Genomic DNA, 20,448 nt, shown 5'->3' with positions numbered 1-20,448 from the left:
TTTTACAAATCACAGCAGATGCGCCATGAAAAAAATTACATATCGGGACGGACAATGTCCCCGGCCTAACGATCATGATCAGTTTTCGGTTACCATCATTTTTGGGTTTTCCCAAATTCGTTCCCGACCATTCCCAGAATTTGGAATAATGATATCAATAGGAATTCATATGTAACTCGCGGCGAACGTTCTCACGAACGAACGAGTTCGCCGGTACGGCGAACCCTGTCCGCTCATGAGCGGCGTTTATCGACGAACGAGTTTCTCGATACGGCTGATTATCTCGACCTTGTCCTGCTCCTATAGGAAGCGAATGTCATCATAGTACACATTGGAAATATGGCTCCTTCCCCGGTTAAAACGGGACACCTTTACTGCGTCAACGGAGAATAAAAGTAAGACCTTTTTTATCATTCGTTTTCGTTTATTTGTAGGGTTCTTTTTTGCATTTCTTTTTAATTTTTGTTACCTTTCTTCTCTTCTCTTTCCTTTCCTTCACTCTCCTGCTGCTTGCCCTCTTTACCGCTCGCTCCCACTTTACTTCTCCTTATTTGCTTTGCTTATCGTTCTACAACTCCAAGCGCCCTCGAATCGTGATGACAACTTGCGACGACAGAGATATATCCACTCACACACATTCACACACTCATTTGTCCGCAGCGGAATAATCCCATTTTCACGTGCCATTATGTATATAGGTGTGTATGTAAGTGTTGTTTTTTGAGTGTTTGTGTATATTCCCTACTTCGGGAACTCTTTCACCTTCCAGAAATTGTTGCACCGTTTTGGATGTAGTGAAAAGTTTAAACGGAAAGCAGAAAAAACACATACAAAATAGTAAACACGGTGTAAATACGGAAAATGTTGGTACAGCGTGCGCGCGTACGCTAATGGAAATTGTCTCTTCTACAACAAATGGTTCACCACTTTTCGTGTTCTGCTTCTTCTGCTTCTTCTGCTTCTTCTTCTTCTTGTAACTCCAACTTCTCCTGCTGACTTGCCTGCCTCGATCGTACAATAGTTCGACTCCCCGTCTCATAATTATCAGTTCAGTTTTGTCGTAGTATTTGTGGGTGTATATATAAGTATAAAAAAGAATCAAAACAGACAAAAAACAGTTACTTTCATATAATATGGAAAATATGTTCAGGTCATTTCTTATTGTTTCCTTCCTCTTCTTCTTCTTCGTTTTCTTCGTTTTCGTACCCCGCCGGTCCGCCACTCATGGGACCATTATGGATCGAATCGTCTCCCCACCCACCCACTCGCGCACACAAAAGCCGCTAGGAACCCTCCCCCGGGAGGAAACAAAACGGTAAGCAAAATCGTGTCACACAATTATGGCATCTTCAACAACAATAGAGCGAAAAGAGTTCTTTTCTCGAAGGAGTGGAGTGTGCTCCAAAACAAACGCATTCGGACCGATTTTGCTTCCTGTCTCCGCACCCCACCCCCTGTACTAAACCACAACACTTGCTCGTTCCATGGAACTGTGTCTGTTTCCTCTCTTGTTCGTTCCTCTCCTCCCTAACTCTCTTCTTTTCGCTGCTTTCGCCTTATTAGAGTATAAGTAAATAGTGCTTTTTGCTTCCTTTGTTTGTATCTTCTTCTTTTTTTCTCGTTTGTATGTGGATTTATTCCTTTCCATTGTGATTCTTTGTGTTTGTGTGTTTTATGGATGTTTTTCTTTGTGTTTAGTAGATTGATAGATTCATCACTTTAAGTTTTTCACATTTTTTTTTTTGTATTTATTTTCTCCTCTTTTTGTTTTGGTGTGTGTTTTTCTCCTTTTTGCGTGTGTGTGTGAGTGTACGTATTTTCTCCCTACAAAAACATCACGCCACCCTCTTTCACTCCCTTACTTATACTGTGGGGTACCGTTTGGGAAAGTTTAGTGTGCTGTTTCTTTTCAAATTGTTTTCTTGTGTTGTGTTTTTTTATAATTCATAAAAATATATACTTCTCTCGTTTCTTTTTTTCTTTCTTTTTTCTCTTCTAGTGGTTTTGTTTCTTTTTTTGTGTGTATCTTTCCTTTTCATTTTCTTTTTCTTCCTGTTTGTTATTCTTGAGTGTTTTTTTTTCTTCTTCTCTTCTTCGATTAACTTTCTTGGAGGGTTAGGCAGGGGGTAAATCCTAATAGTGATTGCCCCCCCTTAACATTAAATGTTCAATGCTTTTCACGTCTTTCGTGTATTTTTTTTGTTTGTGTTTTTTGTTTTTGTTTTTGTTTTTACTCCACTTACTGGGTTTGTGTTTGTGTATTGTACCATTGCGTTAGTTCTTTGCTTTGCGTTTGGCCTTTCCTGTATTCCTGAACCCCCCCTACACGACATAAGTAATCAAAGGTTTTGGGGGGCTTTTTTTCTCCTTCCGTCTTGCTTGTCACTTATCACTCTTGATTTAAACAATAAATCAAACCAACAAAAATAAACAAATGCTCGCAAAACATACTTGTTGTGTTCTTGCGTACCACCTTCCCTTTCTCCATATCTCACTCATCTTGGCTGTGTGGCTCTTGAGCGCTCCTCTTCGGCATATCGCTGCATTGTTCGCCAACTTGTGTTTGTGGGTCATGTGATTTTTGTAGCTTTTCGTTGTTATTGTGGTTTGAGTACGATCTCCAAATGGTGTTTTCCTTGTGCATGTATAATTTCTCGTTACTTTCGTTTCTTTGACCAAACTAAAACAAACATAATTTTAATGTGTATTACCGCACTAATATTACGCCAAAAAATAGTTTTAACTTTGCTACCAATTATTATTTCTGCTAATCATTTTCTATTGTTTTAGCTACTCATCGTCTTTTCCTTTTCTCTTTCTAATTTCCAAATTTTTGCAACACTTCTTGTAACCTTGTGTGTTTTTTTACTAGCAAAATAAAAACCAAAGCAAAACCCTATCAATTTTGTGTATTTTGTATACGCCCCCGCCCGTTCTACTTCATTTACTTTCCCCCAAACGAATCGCTGCCAATCACCCTTATCACGCATCATGAAATATTTACGGGGCCACACACCTTCCTCTTCATCGTTAGTTAGTTTTTTTTGTTGTGATTTTTGTAACACCATTTTTATCTTCCTCTCTCACATTTCTCTCGTAGCTTTCTCTCCTGCTTTTGTGTTAAGACCAGTCTTTTGTGTTTTTTTTTCTTCTTTTTTTGCGACATAATACTTTTCTAAAGCAATGTCTCTGTAGCAAATGTTTTTGTGTGTTTTGTTGCTTCCTTTTGTTTTTGCACCTACTTGTTTTTGTTTCTTTTTGCCCTTTTTGTTAAACTCAATAATCGCGCACAAGTAATACAAGCCAGAACAAAGAGCCATTTTGTTTGGTATGGTACAAGTATCCGTGTTGTTTGAATGTAGAAGCGCAAGTTTAGGGGGGAGTTTGTTTTCGCCTTGTTTGTTTGCTTATACTATTATTATCCAATGGGAGAAGATGAAATAGGAGACAGTGGGGATAGGAGAAGAGGTTGTCGTATCCGGGCACGGGAGGGCTACTAGATCGGCACACAGGCACACAAAAGATGGGAAGTGTAATTGGCCGTTCTGTTTACCACAACTGAACCACACAAACATCATTGTCCTGTATGTGCGTTTTTTCTCCCCCAGTCGTGTGCGTTCTGGCCCGCCTACTGCAACCGACCCGGTTGCAACGGAAGTAAAGGGTAAAGGGGGTTGCTACGGGCTACTGATTTTCGTCTTCATGTAAGATTACTTCGTATATTGCTTCTTAATTGCTGCGAGTTAAACCTCGCACACACGTATGCTGCTCTTGTTTTCACTCTTGCATTGGTGGTGGTGGTGTTTTTGGAGATGCTTCTTATTCTCCCTCTCTCACTCTCTATCTCTCTCTTAATCCCCGATCTTCTAAGTTCTCGTTCGTTAGAAACTTCTTAATACTAGAACGGCGTTGTTTGTGATAGGAAAACAATAGTAGTGTAAGCCCATTTAGGAAAAGGGAAAGCGAATGGTTTAGACGTTAAGATGAGGAAAAAAACCAGTTATCTTAACAATTAATGATGTGAGTGAGTGAGTGAGTAAGTGTAAGTTAACGGGGAGAGGAAGTGTTTGATTCTTCATCATCCATACTGGATGATAATTCACAAAAGAATTGATTTAGAAAAGAATTAAAAAAAGGGGATCAAATGCAAAATGCCGTTGCTGTTGGGGGTTTGGTTTACATTTTCATTTTTTTTAAAAATCATTAGGGTAAAAAACAATATATTTCCCACAAAAAAATAACCTCACGCCTCCTGAGGGGTTTCAAGCTGCTAATAACATACAGCATCATTAGCAAAGCTTATGCAAATATCATCAACATGATGCTACTTTATACGCATCATTCCTTAGCTGGACGTTCAATGTTCACAAACAACATCATTCATCACTTTTGTATCGCTTTTTTCCCGAAGAAAAATCAAGCAGCTTCAAAGTTCTTCCTCCCAACAACTTCACACAGCAAAAAAAAATCGCTCATTTTTTGCGCGTTTCTTCCTTCGTTCCTTTTTTACTTTAACATTTAAAACAACAACAAAAAAGATGTACACTGTACAATAAAAAATAAAAAAGGAAAGAAAGAAAAGCACCCACACAGCGTTGCAGTACAACACGCATGGTCAAAACGGGTTGTACAACAGTGTTCTTTTAAAAATGTAGCAACATCTACCCAACAATGGAAGAGGAGAATGGTGAAGTGCGCGTACAGGAATTAACGGACACCTCTCTTCTTCTGCCGTCTATGTCAATATTGCGAGAGCATGTGCTTTCCCAATATTGTTTTTGTTTTCGGGTTTCGGGCTTTCCCTGTTCCCTTTTCCCCTATTTCTGCCATGTTTTAGTGCCGCTTTTTTATGTTTTGTTCTTCTTAAGGATTACAACACTTCACTTGTCGTTCTCATCACTAGTCGACACTCTGCCTCTACTGCTCTCGTGTTGTCGCGTTCGCGGTATTCACATCCTCAAGAGCCTGTGCTCCCCGCGCTCACATAAAGAAGGTAGGTTCGTGGTTGTGTTCCTGCTGCGCCTCCTTCACGCTCATCACATCACATCACCGCCCAGCGTGTATGTCTCTTGTAACTTCCCGCCCCTGTGGCCATTACACTACACTGCTACTATGCGCCACACGCTACTACTTCCACACTACTTGCGAGAAGCTGGGGCACGCGCGTGCACAAGCAATGCATTGCCCAAAAAAAAAAAAAAAGAGTAAAAATAAACCGACCGCTTCTTGCAGCCAACCGGTAGTCGCCCGACAGACAAACGGGAGAGATATGTGCGCAAACAAAAACAAACAAAAAATGGTTGCGCACCACTCTACATAGCGCGTCCTCTAAAGCTACGCAGCAGCGCCGACGGTTTCGTCTCGAAATACACGAATCACTCTGAGCGTAGCGACATCGTGCGCGTACCACTGTTTTCAGCATAGGCGGAGAGGAGTGTGCGGAAGGAGGCGGTGGCTTTCGTTTTGAGTTTGTTTTGTTTTTCTTCTCTCTCTCTCTCTCTCTCTTTCTTTTTGTTTTCGACAGTTTGGATGGTTCCTTTTCGAGTGTATGCGCGTTTGACAAAGTTTGCTCTTTTCGCATTTCGTTTTTTTGTATAGTAATTTTCGACCACGATCTGGTAGACCCACCTACCTGGTAGGACCTTATCCAATACTAACACTATATGGGGACGACGGACGCTTGCAACGCTAACCATTATTTCTACAACTCCTAAGCCACTGCCCGCGTTCGACTGTACCACTGGAGCAACATCCCTTGTTTTATCGTGTCGTTCGTTCGAATGGTGTTTACTAACATCTACTATACTCCCAGCTGTATTTTAGTATACGCTTGCGAGAGCAAACCCAAAACAACAAAAAAATTAAGGGGAAAAAATAGTCCACAGATACGCGTATGTATTTTTCGTATTCCAATTCGATCCAATTTCAAATCCAAACAATTCCCGTAATCGCAGTATTTTGTTTTTTTTCCCTTTACTCTCTGCAAATATTCCACCAATTTTGTGTGATAGTTTCCAATACAAATTGATACGCGAGGAGAAAACAAAAATTCTGTTTAAAAAAAGTGTAAAGTACAAAAAAAGATTAAATACAAAAGTATCGATGCTTGGCCTGTGTGCGTCGTGTGTACAAATACAGGTAAAGATATCACGATGTCCTCTAACATCTATCCTGTTTACAATATTATTCCCGACTGTGCTCTTTGCTTCGCTTCCCTTTATTGCATTATCGAAATCTCAGCACAATAGAAGCCTTTCTCTCCTCTCGCTACACTACACTACACACACACTCCCACATTATTCCACTCTTCCTTCAAACGAACGCACAATAACGTTTTTTCTCTCTCCATCTCTCTCTCTCTCTTTACGGTAAATAGTTACTCTATCCGTATAGCATCAAATATTTTGTGTCAGTCTGAAGCCCAATTAAGATGGTTGGGGTGACTTAAAGACGTAGTTTAACAATCTAAACAATATACATCCGATCCTATCGGCTGGTTCACACAATGGGATCTTCCAAAATTTATTTGCACAATCAAATTGTACGCAGCATTCCAAAACAGAATGCCATGTTGACAAAAACAAAGCATGCGCGGGTTGGGGCAAGGCATGCATCAAATCAAACCGGTTCAGTGACGCGCCAGCGACGGTGGGAGAAGAAAAGAGTGAACAAAGTCGGGAAACAAAGCATGCCTCCACATTCGTTCATCTTTCCCTGCTCCGCCGTCCACTGTCGACTGCAGGCTGATGGTTAAAAAAGCAAGAAGTAGAAAACGGGACGACAGTGATGGCGAATCGTCCCCCGGGGAGCACACGTACATCCCTCTCCCCCTCCTTCTAGCCACTGTGCGTAGTAATGGTTAGCGTTGGCGTCGTCGTAACGCCGGTCGTACCGACCCTACCATTGCGCGGATAGTACGGATAGTATCCTTCTGCATCATGGCGCGCGGCCGCAAAGATTGGACAGCCTCCCACTTCCTCGTCGCTGCGCTGCTCCGGAGAGGACAGTGGCGACGGTTCCTCCTCCCGCTGCTGGTGACCGTTGGTGGTGCACTCCTCAAACTCGCCGCCCGACGAAGGGACCATCTTCACCACGGCGGGCATGATGGCCAGTGGTGGTGGTGGCGGCGCCGGCGATGCCTTACCGATCGTGACCGGCAGACAGAGGCTGCGCGACTTGAGCGACAGGCGGCGCTGCATTAGCAAGCTTTCGTTCGGTGGCGAAAGCCCGACCGGCAGCCCGTCGGCCATCGCTAGCTCGGCAAGGATGCCCGAGCCGCCGGTGCCGCCGAACCCGGCCACCGTAGTGGTGGCTATGTTGCCACTGATGATGCTGTTGCCACTGTGGCTGCTGGTGTTGCTGCTCGAGCTGCTGCTGTAAACGCCCTCGTCGATGTTGTCGATTGCATCCTGCTGCTGCTGCAGCTTTTGCTGCTGCTGTTGCTGCTGCTCCGTCTCGTCGGTGCGCCGCGGTATCAGGTGGAACGGAGGTTCCTCCAGCATTGCCTCTTCGCCCTCGTCGGCCGGTTGGTAGTGATCGCCACCGTTCAGGCTCAGGCCCTCGAAGCCACCGACCATCATCGACTGGTAGCCGTAGTTGCGCGTTTCCCGCTTGAGGGCGCTCAGGATCGTGGTCGAGTTAGAATGATAAAGCTTATATCTATTCATAGTATTTGTAGTTGGATCACAGTTAACATTACTCCTACTCTGCTGCTGCTGCTGCTGCGACTGTTGCGGTGGAGACGCCCGTTGCATTGGTAGTGATGATTGCTGCTGACCAGCGCTGGCGCGTCTCGGACCGGCCGCCGCTCCTTTCATGCCGGCACCGTCGACCGCATCGATCATCAGACTCTGCGTGGGGCGTCGCATCCCACCGTAGGACGATGGTGAAGCATAGCGTTGATTTTGGTACTGCTGATGCTGCTGGTGATGATGCTGCACCACCACCGCACGATATGGCATCGATTTTTGCTGCTGTTGGCCGCCATGACCATTGCCAGCACCGTAATGATGATTATTGTTGCTGCTGTTGTAATGTCCCATACCACCACCATCGCCTCCCCGTCCGGTGCCATTGTGATAGTAATGGTTCGACCCATTATTATTGTTCACTCCTGCGTAGTGATGGTACTGATGGTTCTGCTGCTGCTGCTGCTGCTGCTGATGGTGGTACTGACTTGGATGGCCACTGCTGTTGCCTCCGTTCATCCTTGCCGGATGATGACTACTTCCTCCGCTGCTACTAACGCTGCTAGTATTATTATTAACATTATTATTGGTTCCTCCGCGATTGTACTGATGGTGATTAAAGTTATTCGGGTTGGTGGTGATCTTCCCGTTGCCGTAGTGTGACTGCGACGCAGTCAGCATGCCGCCACCGCCGCCGCCATTGCTGCTGCTATTGTTGTTGCCATTGTGGTACCGATGGTAGGTTTCCGCCTCGTCGCCGGTTCCGGCCGCGTCACCGTACCGGTGCTGGTTGCTTCCGTACGCCGGCGACGGTTGGGCACGCCAGGACGTCAGTGAAGCCGACGACGACGACGACGAACCGTGATTAGGATGGTGGCTGTACGGATAGTGCTGCTGCTGCTGCTGCGACGAATGGCGCTGCTGCTTCGCCATCATGCCCGACCGGCCCTCGAAGCCACCGTCGAACGGTTCGTTACTGGTGGCGCCTGCTCGCACGATGCGTCCGTACCGAGGCGCAATACTGCTGCCATTGCTGTAGTTATGGTTGCCGTGGCTGTTACCGTAGTGGCCGCCGTGCGACCCGGCGTGGTGGTGGCCGGATCCATTCTGCTGCCGATAGGACCCCGTCGACGACATCGGTGGATGCGAGTGGTGGTTGCTGCTGTGATGATGGTGATAGTTACTGTAATGCACATTGTTGTGATGATGGTGATGGTGTTGGTGGTGCTGCGGGTGTGAGTGGTAGTGACCGCTGCGGCCGCCCTTGTAGCTCGACCCGAAGCCCGAGCTACCGTACTTGTAGCCGTGCGCGTGCTGGCTGCGACTGTTGTACTCGTACGAGGAAGGACTTTGCTGGTGCTGCTGCTGCTCGCCCCGGTACCGCCAGTTCGACTCGGGCGGAATATCCCAACCGTTGCTGGCCTTCCTCGGGCCGCCGGTTGCCTTCGAGCCGACGATACTGCGCACCGGGGAGGAGAGCGTGGACGATTGTGGAGACAATTCCACCACCACTTCCTTTGCCTTCTCCAGCTCCTCCTCCCGCGCTTCGTCCGCACGAGCCTCGGCCACGGCTTTACCACCAGTCAGTACAGAATCGTCTTGATCATCACGTGCACCACCGCCGGCAGCATTGTTTTTCGGTGGATCAGAACTTTGCAATTCTTTGTCACTCGTATTCTCCTGCTGCGGAAAATCCTTCCGCTCCGCCTCGCCGCCGCTGCCAACAATACTGCCCCGTTCATCGGATCCGCTGCGGCCCGCGGCAATAGTATTGCTGGAGAAGGTGCAATCACCCTCGCTTCCGGAAGACGTACTGTTCACAACTATTTCGATAGTTGCAGCTCCCACCGCCACATCGGCGTTACCGGCGGCAACGGGGGCAATCGTGATGGTCGGCACCTTTACTCCGGTCGCCGCCGCCGCCCCCATGTTCTGGCTATCGATGGAAACGTTTTGGTAGCTACCTCTGATAAGCTCCTTCTGCTCCTCCTCATCCTTTTCCCAGTCCTTTCCCGTCTCAACGTGGTTTGTGGTCATTGGTTGCATTTCCATCCCTTCGTCCCGTTCCTTACACAGTTCATCTTCATCACAGACTCCATTAGGTTCTTCCGTTCGCGGCACAAACGGTTTCACAACATCACTGCTGCTGCTGCTGCTGCTGTTCGGCGGCTGTGCGTTCCCTGTCTCAACCACCAGCGTCGGTAGCACGGTCTCGGTGGGCTTTGCCGCCGGCTCCACACTGCCATTGTACGACGGTTGATAGATGTTGGGACGCTCCTTCGCCATATAGTCGTAGCGCATGGAAAAGTGCTGCATGATGACGCGCTTGACCGCCATGGCCGATTCGGCAAAGTGGGACAACTCGAGCGCAGATTGGTTTCTACGGAGGCGATAGAAAAGAAACATCGATTACAAACACATTCCACACAACGACGATCTTTGGGCTTACCGTCGAATTACACCAGGCGTCTTCAGCACCCGGCGGCGCTGCTTCTCCTTGTTCGCCTTCGAGTTGATACCACCGACCGCACACTCCGTATCGTCGCTGATGCGAATCCACGGATGGTTCAGGACGGCCGTGGCGCTCAGGCGCTTCGGCGCCTCCTTCACCAGCAGCCCCCGGATCAGGTCCTTCGCCTCCTCGCTCACGTCCTGCCACTCGCTGTCCGGGAAGCAGTACCGGCCCTCCTGGATCGACTCGAACAGCAGCTCCTGGCAGGTGCGACAGTTCTCGCCCCGGTTCCAGCCGCAGTCCTGCTCGCAGTTGCCCGAGAAGGGCGGATAGCCGCACAGCAGTATGTACGCGATCACGCCCAGCGACCACAGGTCGCATCGTTTGTCGTAGTAGTTCGACTCACCGACGAACAGATCGACAACTTCCGGTGCCATAAATTCGGCACTACCGACCTAAGGGAAAAGGGAAGGAGAAAACGAGAGCGGAGCATTAGTGATGATTTCACTTTCTTGTGCGCACTGGGAAGAAATACCAAGAGGCAGTCGATACGAACGTTCAACGGCAGGAGGAGAGGCTTACAATATGCTCCCTCTCTTCCTCTCCACCGCACACGCTAAAAAGGGAATAATAATCCTTCCAACATTCCGACCATCGCTCTTCCTTATCAACAACTGCCAGCAGGGTCCCTCCTCTTTCCCTCTTATCGATAGCCCATGGAGAGGTCAAGTTGTCAAGTAATTCGCGCACCTAGTGAAGGTTTTAAACTATTTCCCCCCCGGTGTGAGCAAACAACCACTTCACACACACTGATCGTTTCCCCCCAGACGGGACCATCCATTACATAGTTTCGCCGACATCTTCGCGACGTTACTGCATCGATACAATGTCGCCTAAATCGCAAATCAGCGTTCAACGCCGGGTGAGGGGGGTTCGTATGAAGGTGAAACTGAGCACTACTACACACACAGCCGCAGTAGTTGGCCACAGGAACTCGGCAGACAAACATGTTTGCCTTGTTACTTATCTACTCACGCCACACCGTCGCAGTTAATATCCCTGCCGTGTTAATTGCAACCGTGCTAATATGTGTACACACACTGTATACGTTAAATTTTAAACAAAGAACAAATATTTAACGCCAAAACAGGAAAGGTGCGGACATGGTGGGCTATTCTCTTCGTTGCGATTTGTACAGAATACGAGAAAGTAGCAACTGTTTCTATCCAAAAGTTACAAATATAAACAAAAGAGCCACAGCAAGGGCTTGGAATCTCTTGGGTTCAATCTTCACACCGTGCCGGCTTCTTCTCCCGAGTCCATCGAGACGGAACATAGCCAAGGAACACAAATCAATTACCACCCACCCAGCCCATATGCCTGTCTCTTATCACGATGAGGCAGCAAATGTGCGCACAAGGGGGTGGAGGTTGTTTGGGTCGCGATACCCAAAAGGCACATCAAATGGGACCAATGCCGTTTTATCTTTACCCCCAACACAACAACATCAAAAGCAGAACAGCACAACGCAACGTGGTGTCCAATTTCATTACGTTTCACAATAGTAGATTAAGAAGGAAAGGAAGCAAACTTGAAGGAAGCAAGCACGCAAAAAATGCATCACCCATGTGCGGTGAGGTCCTAGAGGGGGAGCCTCCCGCGGATGGGTTTATAGTACGAATGTTGACCCATAAAATCAAAATATAGACATACGTGAGGGGTGGAAAAAAAACAACAAAAACAAGGTAACCTTAGTCATGTCTTATCACCGCGCTACCATCGGTAGCAATCAGCCGTCCCAACTGGGAGAACGATGACCAACCAGAAGAAGAAGAAGCCGCAGAAAGGGGAAGAGCAGCAAGAAAAACAACAACAAGCGAAAAAAAAGTTGCCTTCCCGGCGATAAGTGACTACGAAAACAACAACACGGGATGATGGTGCTGCGCGCACTCCCCCGCTCCCATTTTGTGCTACCACTACCACCACGGTTAATTTCTCCCCCGTTCACTGCACTGGCTTACCGGTGTTAAAAGCTGCGGCGTGGCGTTCGGCGACGAGATGTTGGTGGTAAACTTGATCCCGGAGCCGAGATCGAAGTCGCAGATCTTGATCGGGCACAGCTTGTCCGGATAGACGCACAGGATGTTCTCCGGCTTCAGGTCCCGGTGGGCGATGCCCTTCTTGTGCAGAAAGTCCAGCCCGGACGCGATCTCCTTGATGATCTGCGCCGCATCGTACTCGGAGAAGCAGACGTTCTCCTGGATGCGGGTCAGCAGCGGCCCGCCGTTGATCTTCTCGAACACTAGATAGAACTTTTCGTCATCCTCGAAAAACTCTAACAGCTGCAAGATGTTCGGGTGCCCCTGGCAGTGGTGAAACGTTTCCACCTCGCGGAAGACGCGGCCGCGCGCGTGCCCCGGTATTTTGTCGATGATCTTCACCGCGTACTCCAGCTCGGTGTAGATGTTGATGCACGTCTGGACCGACGCGTACGCACCCTCGCCCAGCACCTCGCCAGTCAGCTTGTACAGCTCTGCGTGGGGAGAGGAAAGAGCAGGGGATCGATACGGGAGCAGGTTAGCGATGGGAATACGGTTTTTGATTTGCCGGCCCCGGGGAAAAATGGGAGGACGCACATTCCCCGTTATGCAGCCCCTTATGTGTTTTTTTTTTGTATCTAACGCAATTGCCGCCAAAGCTGTTAAATGTTATCATCATCACCGGCCATATTACAGTTCGCTACTCTATTGTGTTCGCTTGATTGCAGATCATCAATCGTAGTCGTACATGCGCGTTTGTGCCTATCTGTGTGTGTGTGTGTGTGTGTGTTCAAGTGGGATGATAGATGCACGCAAGCGAAAGGAATCCAATCAACCTGGCTGGCCGTGAGGGGTGGTTGGCCGGTTAGTAGGGCAATGCGTTTTGCGAGTAAACTACAAACAACCGACACAAACAGAAACACACACACACACACACCGGCACGCATACATACGACATAGAGACTGCACACTGCACTTTTCCACCACCATCACCACCACCACCCGCCGCCAGAGACAAATGTGGTGCGCCCACATTGCGAAAGAATTCTTCTCACTTGGAGCGGCCACAGAGCGGCGCTAAAGCGGTGGGTGCGCGCTCTTGCTGCCGCTAAAGCCGATTTAGCAAATCCGATCTTTTAAACGATGCACCCGAATCGTACAACACACAACGCGTTAGCGGAGGAGGGGTGTACGTGTGAGTATAGTAGTAAGAACCGTTTAACGATAATTGTGCATCAGGTGTTGCGGCGGGGTGTGGTGATGACGGTGAGGCGGCGTTGGTGTTGGTCGGAGCAGCCCCATGCACCGGTAGGCACGGTACGAAGCGCGGTGTGTGGCTTCATTTACCTTGAAAACATGACGACTGCATCGATGAGCTGGTGCGTTTCTTTCGGCGCCGCTTGCGCTTCATCTCCTCCTTGTGCCGGTTGAAGTCGGCCTGCCGTTCGGCTTCGGATAGCATGCGTGCCTCGGTGGACTCGTTGCCCGACACCTCCTCGCTGCTGTACCGTGCGACATCGGTTTTGCGGGTTGGATCTAAAACAAAAAAAGAACATACGAGAAAGAGAGAGAAGGATTTTTTTAGTACGGGATTAATTGTTTGACGTCTTTTTTGCTGGCTGTGTGGTGTAGTGGTGGGAATTGGGAATCATTTACGGAGCTGATTCCAATGCTGGTCGATTCAGTCAAGTCGGAGAGTCCAGAGTCGATTTCAGCATTGGAATCAATTCCAGCATCGAAATCATAATCGATAAGCTCCGGAACAGAATCAGTTCTAGCATTGAAGTAAAAAGTTTCAGAAGCGAAATCAGTCCAAGAATCTCCATGAGAATGGATCGTTTACAAGTAAATTTTGATTCTCTGCGGCTAATCAATACTTAGCATCCTTGGACCCAAAAGCTTATTCTTATGAAAAGGCCGAAACCGACTACGTTTCGAAGACGATTTTGATTTCCGAGCCAATTCCGATGCCGCCATCGATTCCAGAACCGATTCCAGAGCCGATTCCGGATTCGATTCCGGAAACTGATTCTGGACCTACTATCCGAAATCGATGCCAGAAAACTACGGAGCTAGCCGGAGTCGATTCCGAAGAAATCCTTACTTTTCCCATCACTATTATGGTGCATTATCCCTTGAGAACGCGATGTAACTGTTAATCGTAGTTCGAAGTAAATATAACACAATGTTTTAATTGTGGAAATTGAAGAACTATAAACGACGCACGCCAGAGCTCTGGTGGGCTAGAAATTGTGTTTTTTCTTTGATTACTGAGAATATAACGTTCTTATGAAATTGAATGTAAGAATCAGTTTCATTCCAGCAGTAGAAACACTTTCAAATGTCGGCGAAAATTGCATCATTTCTGTGGCCCGTTGTGTGTGTGTCAGCCATCGCAATTAGACGGGCAAATCCAATAACTCAGCCTACTGTGTGTATGGGGGTAAAATAATGACCAAAGCTTCCGTCTACTGTCAAAGCCCGTCGCCGTTGCAGTGCACCCCAATTAAACCAACACTTGGCTACATTGCAATGAAAACAACAACAACAAAATCATCCCCTTACACCTTCAAAAGTGTCACTGTCCCCTCCCCACAATGCAATCCCCCAGGCAACTCCCACACACACAATTCAGAATGGGTGGTGGTAGAAAAGTTTCTTTTTCCGGATTTGATTACTCATTTTGCACAAACCAAAAACCAACGATGACGCTGAAGATGATGATGATGATGATGATGATGAAACAGAAAACACCACGCGGTACACAACATCACACCGTTACGGGTAAATATGAGGAAATTTCATCCGTTTGTCCATCATCAACAGGAGGGGACAGGAAGCAAAGAAAGTTACCACTCCCTCTCTCTCGCTCTTCTACCCCTTTCTTCCGGGTTCTTTTGTTCCCTCCCAGCACACGTTCGCCTGCTTCGCGAGAGTATCGCGTCGAAGTTACCGGCGGCAGATCCTTTTTAACGTTTTAAGATGCCTACTGCGACGACGACGATCAACAAGGAAGATATATCGGTCGAGTTATTTATGCACCGCGTTGTTGTTGTTGTCGTTGTGGTATGGTCGAGTTGTGTCGTCTCCGTTTGAGTTGCTGCGAGCCGGCGGCAACAAAAACGTGCTACAAATATATTTGGCCACAACAGTCGACCCTTGGCACATCCACTCCTTCGGTGTGTTCACCCATCACCATTCGATTCGATCTCCCGTGCTTGTTGGGAAAAGACGTTGACGATCAGTGTGTGTCAGATAGATAGAGAGATCCGTTGTCCGCGCTTTGTGGGAAGACGTCATTTCTGTGATGTGGTGTTTATTTTGTTTGTTTGATCTTTTTTTCTTCTTTTAATTATTTTCCCCCTCCACTCTGGTGGGGGTGTGGGGTGGACAATTTTACCTCCCTCACTCTGGTTGGTTGTTGGTTGTTATCTCTAGCACCCGAACCGTTGAACCGGTACGAACAACAACCGTGCACCTCCCCCTTCCTCTTTTGCGTTTTTGCGAAGGTCGTCGCTATAAGGGGGGGGAGCTGGCTTGTTCGTCTTTCGGGCGGAACCGTCTAATACTACAGCAGAAACAACAAAAAACAGAGCACACACAACGTGCTTTTTCCTTCGCGATGAAGGAAATAGCAATGGACAAAACACGATGGATTGGATCTGGGTTTTTTTTTGTTTCACTTCTTTACATTCACGACAGACACACACAAACCTGTCGGAACAGCAATTTCATGTCAAATAAAGAGCAAATCGGCGGTGTAAGTAAGACCAAACCCGTGAGAATCACAATCCCGCACGAATGATACATGTGCAATATTTACTTGTTTATGCCATGTAATACGCACCACCAAGAACGCAAAACATTCACGTTGAAGCAGGGATTGCACGTGGAATTGCCTTTCCCTACCACTTTTACATCATCCAAAAGGTGTCACATTGAGTTGTGTTTGTACAGAATGGTTTTCGGTATGCTAGTTTAACCTGAGACATCTAAATTCCACAAAATAGTCCCTTTTACTTTCATTACAAACTCTACTACACTCGTTGCATTCGAAGGACGCCGATAGCACGCACTCCGACAACGACTACCAACCGCGATGCAAAGGAAAGGTGAAAATCAAGTTGCGAGTTGGTCGGTCGCCTTGTCGTGCCGTTTTGGAGAGATAGTAAGAAAAAGTAAAAAAAAAGCTGGCGTAAATTCGTGCATCCAAACAAACATCAATGGGTACCGGAAGTGCTGGGCAGGGGGAGGGGTGTGGTGGCCCACGGGTACATCATGGCGGTGGTTCCGTGTATTGTTGTTGTTATTTTGACGTTTGGCAACGCGGCGAGAGCGTCGCCGTCATCGCCGTAACCAAAAAGCAACCTATCGGGAGAGCTTAGAGCTGATTAATTCGGATGGGGCTTAAAATGGCCCACACAAAAACAAACAAATCGCGCCCTACAATGTTTCTTCCCCCCTCCCCCTTTCACCAGCATTGTCCATTTGCCGGCAGTGCGGCTTTGGCAGCATTCGGCCAGAAACGAGATACGCAAAAGCGAATGACATTCAAGTGTGTGAGGCGCTTACGGGAGAAGTAGGCGAACAGTAGGCGATGGTGGCGGCGCCCGCTGACGTCCAAGACGGGCAGGAAATAGGCAACAATGTACTGCGCTGTAATCTTGGGCGATAGAAGAAGATGGCCCCAACGGAAAAGAGAGTGGAGCAGATTTCAATTATTAAACACATTCAGAGGAGGTTCTGGGACCACATTGCCGCTGCCGCAGCACATTCAATCGCGGGCACTACCGCCCCACCGCCCTGTAGCAGCAGCAGCAGCACCGGGGGTAGTAGCAAAACATCGTGGCAAAACCTATTGCGTGTTAAATTTGGCGATTCGACGACGACGACGTTGATGAGATTCGAACGGGTCTCGTCGTCACACACCACATCTCGCCGCAGCGCGCACACACTGAACGGCGGCGGTGCGAGTGTGTGAGTGTGTGTGTTCTCGTCGCACGCAAACAGGCACGCTGGTATGCGTCGTTGTGTACACACGCAGCAGCGAACGTCGAACCGCGGTGCCTCTGTGTGTGTGTGTCTGTGTGTTTATAAACTCACGCCACATACAACGAAACGGCGAACCGTTGCCCATTCACCGGGGGATCGTACCATATCTACCCCCTTCACCCTACGCACCCCTCCTTACCCTAACAAAACCAAACGTGTTCGGTGTGTTCCGTTCTTCTTCATCACAAAAACATCCACCAAACCCTTGTGAAAGGCGAAGGGAAAGGGGCGGGCCAGGCGGTGCGGACTACGTGAGCAGCTGCTACTTGAATGTGTGCGTAGCTCGCGATCGGTACATACACACACACCCGAGTCTGTTGACGTTGACTACGCACCCTTCATAGACACGCACACACCCCGCAGCCGCTGGCAGATGTGTTGTATGTGCACACCACCACTGTGCGCGGCGCACCAACGAAGAGTTGTGTGAGCGCAAAAGCGGTGAGTGCGTGCGGAAGTGCGGTGTGGCGAATGGAGCGCGGCGAGCGTTAGAGAGGTGAGTGAGAGCGAGAGAGAGAGAGCGAGAGCTAGTCGGTAGAACGCTCAGCAGCGCAGGCCGAAAAGAGACCGACAGAGAAAAACAGGCCACCGCAGCGCCACACACCAAATACAACAAAAAGTGCATACGTGCGCACCGAAACGCAATATTCTAGAGAGCCAACGGTTTCGAATTTTAGCTTTTTATTACCAGACCCTTTTCCTTCTGCCATTCCCATCCTGGGAACGGAAAAATTGTCCCTTTTCTGGATGGTTGTGCAGCAGTCCTGCTTTGAAGGGTTTTTTTCTTGAATCGGCCAAGAAAAAGTGGCTAACCTGCAAATGATGATGTGTAGTGGTGGTGCGCGGCGGTGTGTTCCATCGTCCACACACGGTGATGTGGATGCACAACACACACATACCATTTTTTTGTGTTGCAGGTTCAAACACACATTCACACAGCCTCCGTCGAATGAGGAATCGCTGCCGAATCGGACGATGGCGAGATGAAAAGGGTATTTTTCTCGGATTGCTAGGATCAAAATGAGGACATTTTTGACATTTTTGTTAAATAATTCTCAGCGTCAGCTTTCTTTACGAAACAATTTCGTTTTGGTTTCTTATCGAAAGGAATACAAAAACCAGCGCAGCCCTGTTTTCTGACTCTTTTTTAGTTAGCAGCGTTGCACTGCCAATGCCCTCCTCCTCCTTGCCCCTGTACTCTCTTCCACTGTTTTGGCAACAAGTATTGACTGTGCCACCTTTTCAAAACATTGCTTGTGAGACGCCATCCGCAGGTATTAAGGGGTTACACAGGCCATTGCTAGGCAGCAGGCAGTAGTAGCCTTTGCAAAGGGGCGTCGGAGAAAAGAGAGACGTCAAAAGCGTTCGCCGTTTCTTGTCCCCACGGTGCACAAACACACACATTTGGCATAGGATTTTGCATGCGGTACCCACACGCAAGGGGCAGGGAGCGGGGGTCAGCCGCAGGTTGAACCGTGAATGGGCGAGCGAAGGAAATATATTCCAGAATGTCGTTCGAAAGTCGAATACAAATCAAGTGGCCAGAGCACACACACGCTGGGACTCGAACCGCCGCCACACCACCATCATCATTGCCGCCAACCACCACGCTCCATGCCATGGCCTGGCTGTGTGTGCCCGTAAAAAACATGTTCTTTCCGCTCCACAGCTCGATGAGCAGCACCAGCCGTGTGCGCTGGTGTGTGTAAACGCCATCATGCTGCTCTTCTTTCTTCCCACTAGGCGGGTGCGATCTGTGTTTGTGATCTTTTTGACGCACACACACACACTGCTGCTGCGCCTCTTTCTCTCCCGTTTTCTTCGCACCCCCGCACTACCCCCCCCCCTCCCTTGCGTGGTGCATCTAACGACGATGGTTCGACTAGCGCGAAGTCAACGTCTAAACAAGCTCCCCACCACCGCCTTATGTGGTGAACGAATATATGCACACCCGTGTCCTTGCTCCTTTGGGGCGCACTGTTTTCATCCTTGCCGGGTGTTCCGTGTTGTCGTCTTGCCAGCACCGAAAATGCCGGTAGCACCTGCGTACTGCGCATCGCCGTGTTTTTGCTCCTTTCGCCATCGACACCACACCAGAGAGGGAAAAGAAAACTGAGGTGATGGTGGTGGTGGTGATGGAGAAGCGCGAGCGCGTTCAGCCAGTCACGTAGGACCTACGAAAAAAAGGGAAAACACACACTCACCGGAATTCACGTCGCAACACTCCTCCACAATGCGTTCTACCATGGTGCTGCTGCTGCTGCTACTCTATCTCGGGAGTGCCGGATATCGTCGCTCTAGCGGCTGGTGCTGGTGGCGGTGGTTTGGGCCAAATCTGCGACGCAACAGTGCAGATCCCTGCTGCCGGGGGCCGTTAGTCGACGGACGCTCCACTATATCGCTCCACTGATGCCACCTCGGAACCGTCGATGCGAACCGACGATGGTCGAGGCTGCGGCTGCTACCGATGGATGGGGTGTGAACACGACAGCTTCCCGATGCTAGGAAACTGTGCTGCGCTTTCGACAGGATCGAGACCCCCGTCGTCGATTCGGGCAAGCGTAAATAGCCAATTTTATCAACGCACGTACGCACACATGGACGCGTCCGTGCTGCTGCTGCTGCTGCTCGACGAGATGGCGACGCACACTGGGTGACAGAACGGAGTGGCTGCTTGCCTGCTGACGGCGTGACGACGAGGCTTGCAATCGGCCAAAACGGGCAATGGCGCACTGGTGGCTGGCTGGTGTGTCGATTTGGGGATTTGGCGAGTGTGGTGAGGCAGGTAAATTGGAAAAGGTGGCTTTTCACCCGGTTCCAACAACAACATACACCACACACGGAGACACGCGCACACAGACACACACACACGCACGCACGCACGCACAAACACGGTACTATCCCGAAAAAAGCGAAAAACGCTGCGCCAACGGCGGCCTGGGGGACTTTTTCTTTTCGCTCCGAGACGGGACTTTCACGCTGCCGCGGAAAACGGAGTACGATGATGAAAATGGTGTTTCAAATAAACACTGTACAGCGGACACACTGGCCGATTTTGCTCTCCTCTGACTAGCTAGCTACCCATCACGATCCATCACTTACAAAAGCAAAACCAAAACAAAGCAAGGCAGCGCTGCTTCCGCAGAGAGGAAACGTACGATGGCAGTCGAGCGCGTTTGACAGTCGGCGCACGCACAACCGTCTCGGCGGCATCGAT

The 20,448-nt window shown here is 48.7% G+C and overlaps 1 protein-coding gene across 1 annotated transcript; it reads right to left on the bottom strand.

Moving 5' to 3' along the window:
* Window positions 1–716: 716 nt before the first annotated feature.
* On the bottom strand, window positions 717–20,368 carry LOC120897521. The gene is made up of 5 exons (XM_040302478.1): window positions 19,436–20,368; window positions 13,527–13,715; window positions 12,162–12,673; window positions 10,138–10,595; window positions 717–10,068 (listed from the first exon to the last, which is right to left on the bottom strand). The coding sequence occupies exons 1-5, from the start codon at window positions 19,476–19,478 to the stop codon at window positions 6,837–6,839; spliced, it is 4,434 nt and encodes a 1,477-aa protein (XP_040158412.1). The 5' UTR covers window positions 19,479–20,368; the 3' UTR covers window positions 717–6,836.
* Window positions 20,369–20,448: the final 80 nt, after the last annotated feature.

This window comes from Anopheles arabiensis, chromosome 2 (assembly GCF_016920715.1).
Source record: "Anopheles arabiensis isolate DONGOLA chromosome 2, AaraD3, whole genome shotgun sequence".
NCBI lineage: Eukaryota > Metazoa > Arthropoda > Insecta > Diptera > Culicidae > Anopheles > Anopheles arabiensis.
This window is presented reverse-complemented; position numbering and strand designations above follow the sequence as displayed.

Excerpts from the sequence above, each read along its gene's own strand:
- LOC120897521 (XM_040302478.1), bottom strand. The coding sequence starts at position 19,478 with ATGGTAGAACGCATTGTGGAGGAGTGTTGCGACGTGAATTCCG. Across the intron at positions 10,596-12,161 it reads CGCCGCAGCTTTTAACACCG|GTCGGTAGTGCCGAATTTAT; the intron begins GTAAGCCAGTGC and ends CTTTTCCCTTAG. Across the intron at positions 10,069-10,137 it reads ACGCCTGGTGTAATTCGACG|AAACCAATCTGCGCTCGAGT; the intron begins GTAAGCCCAAAG and ends TCGCCTCCGTAG.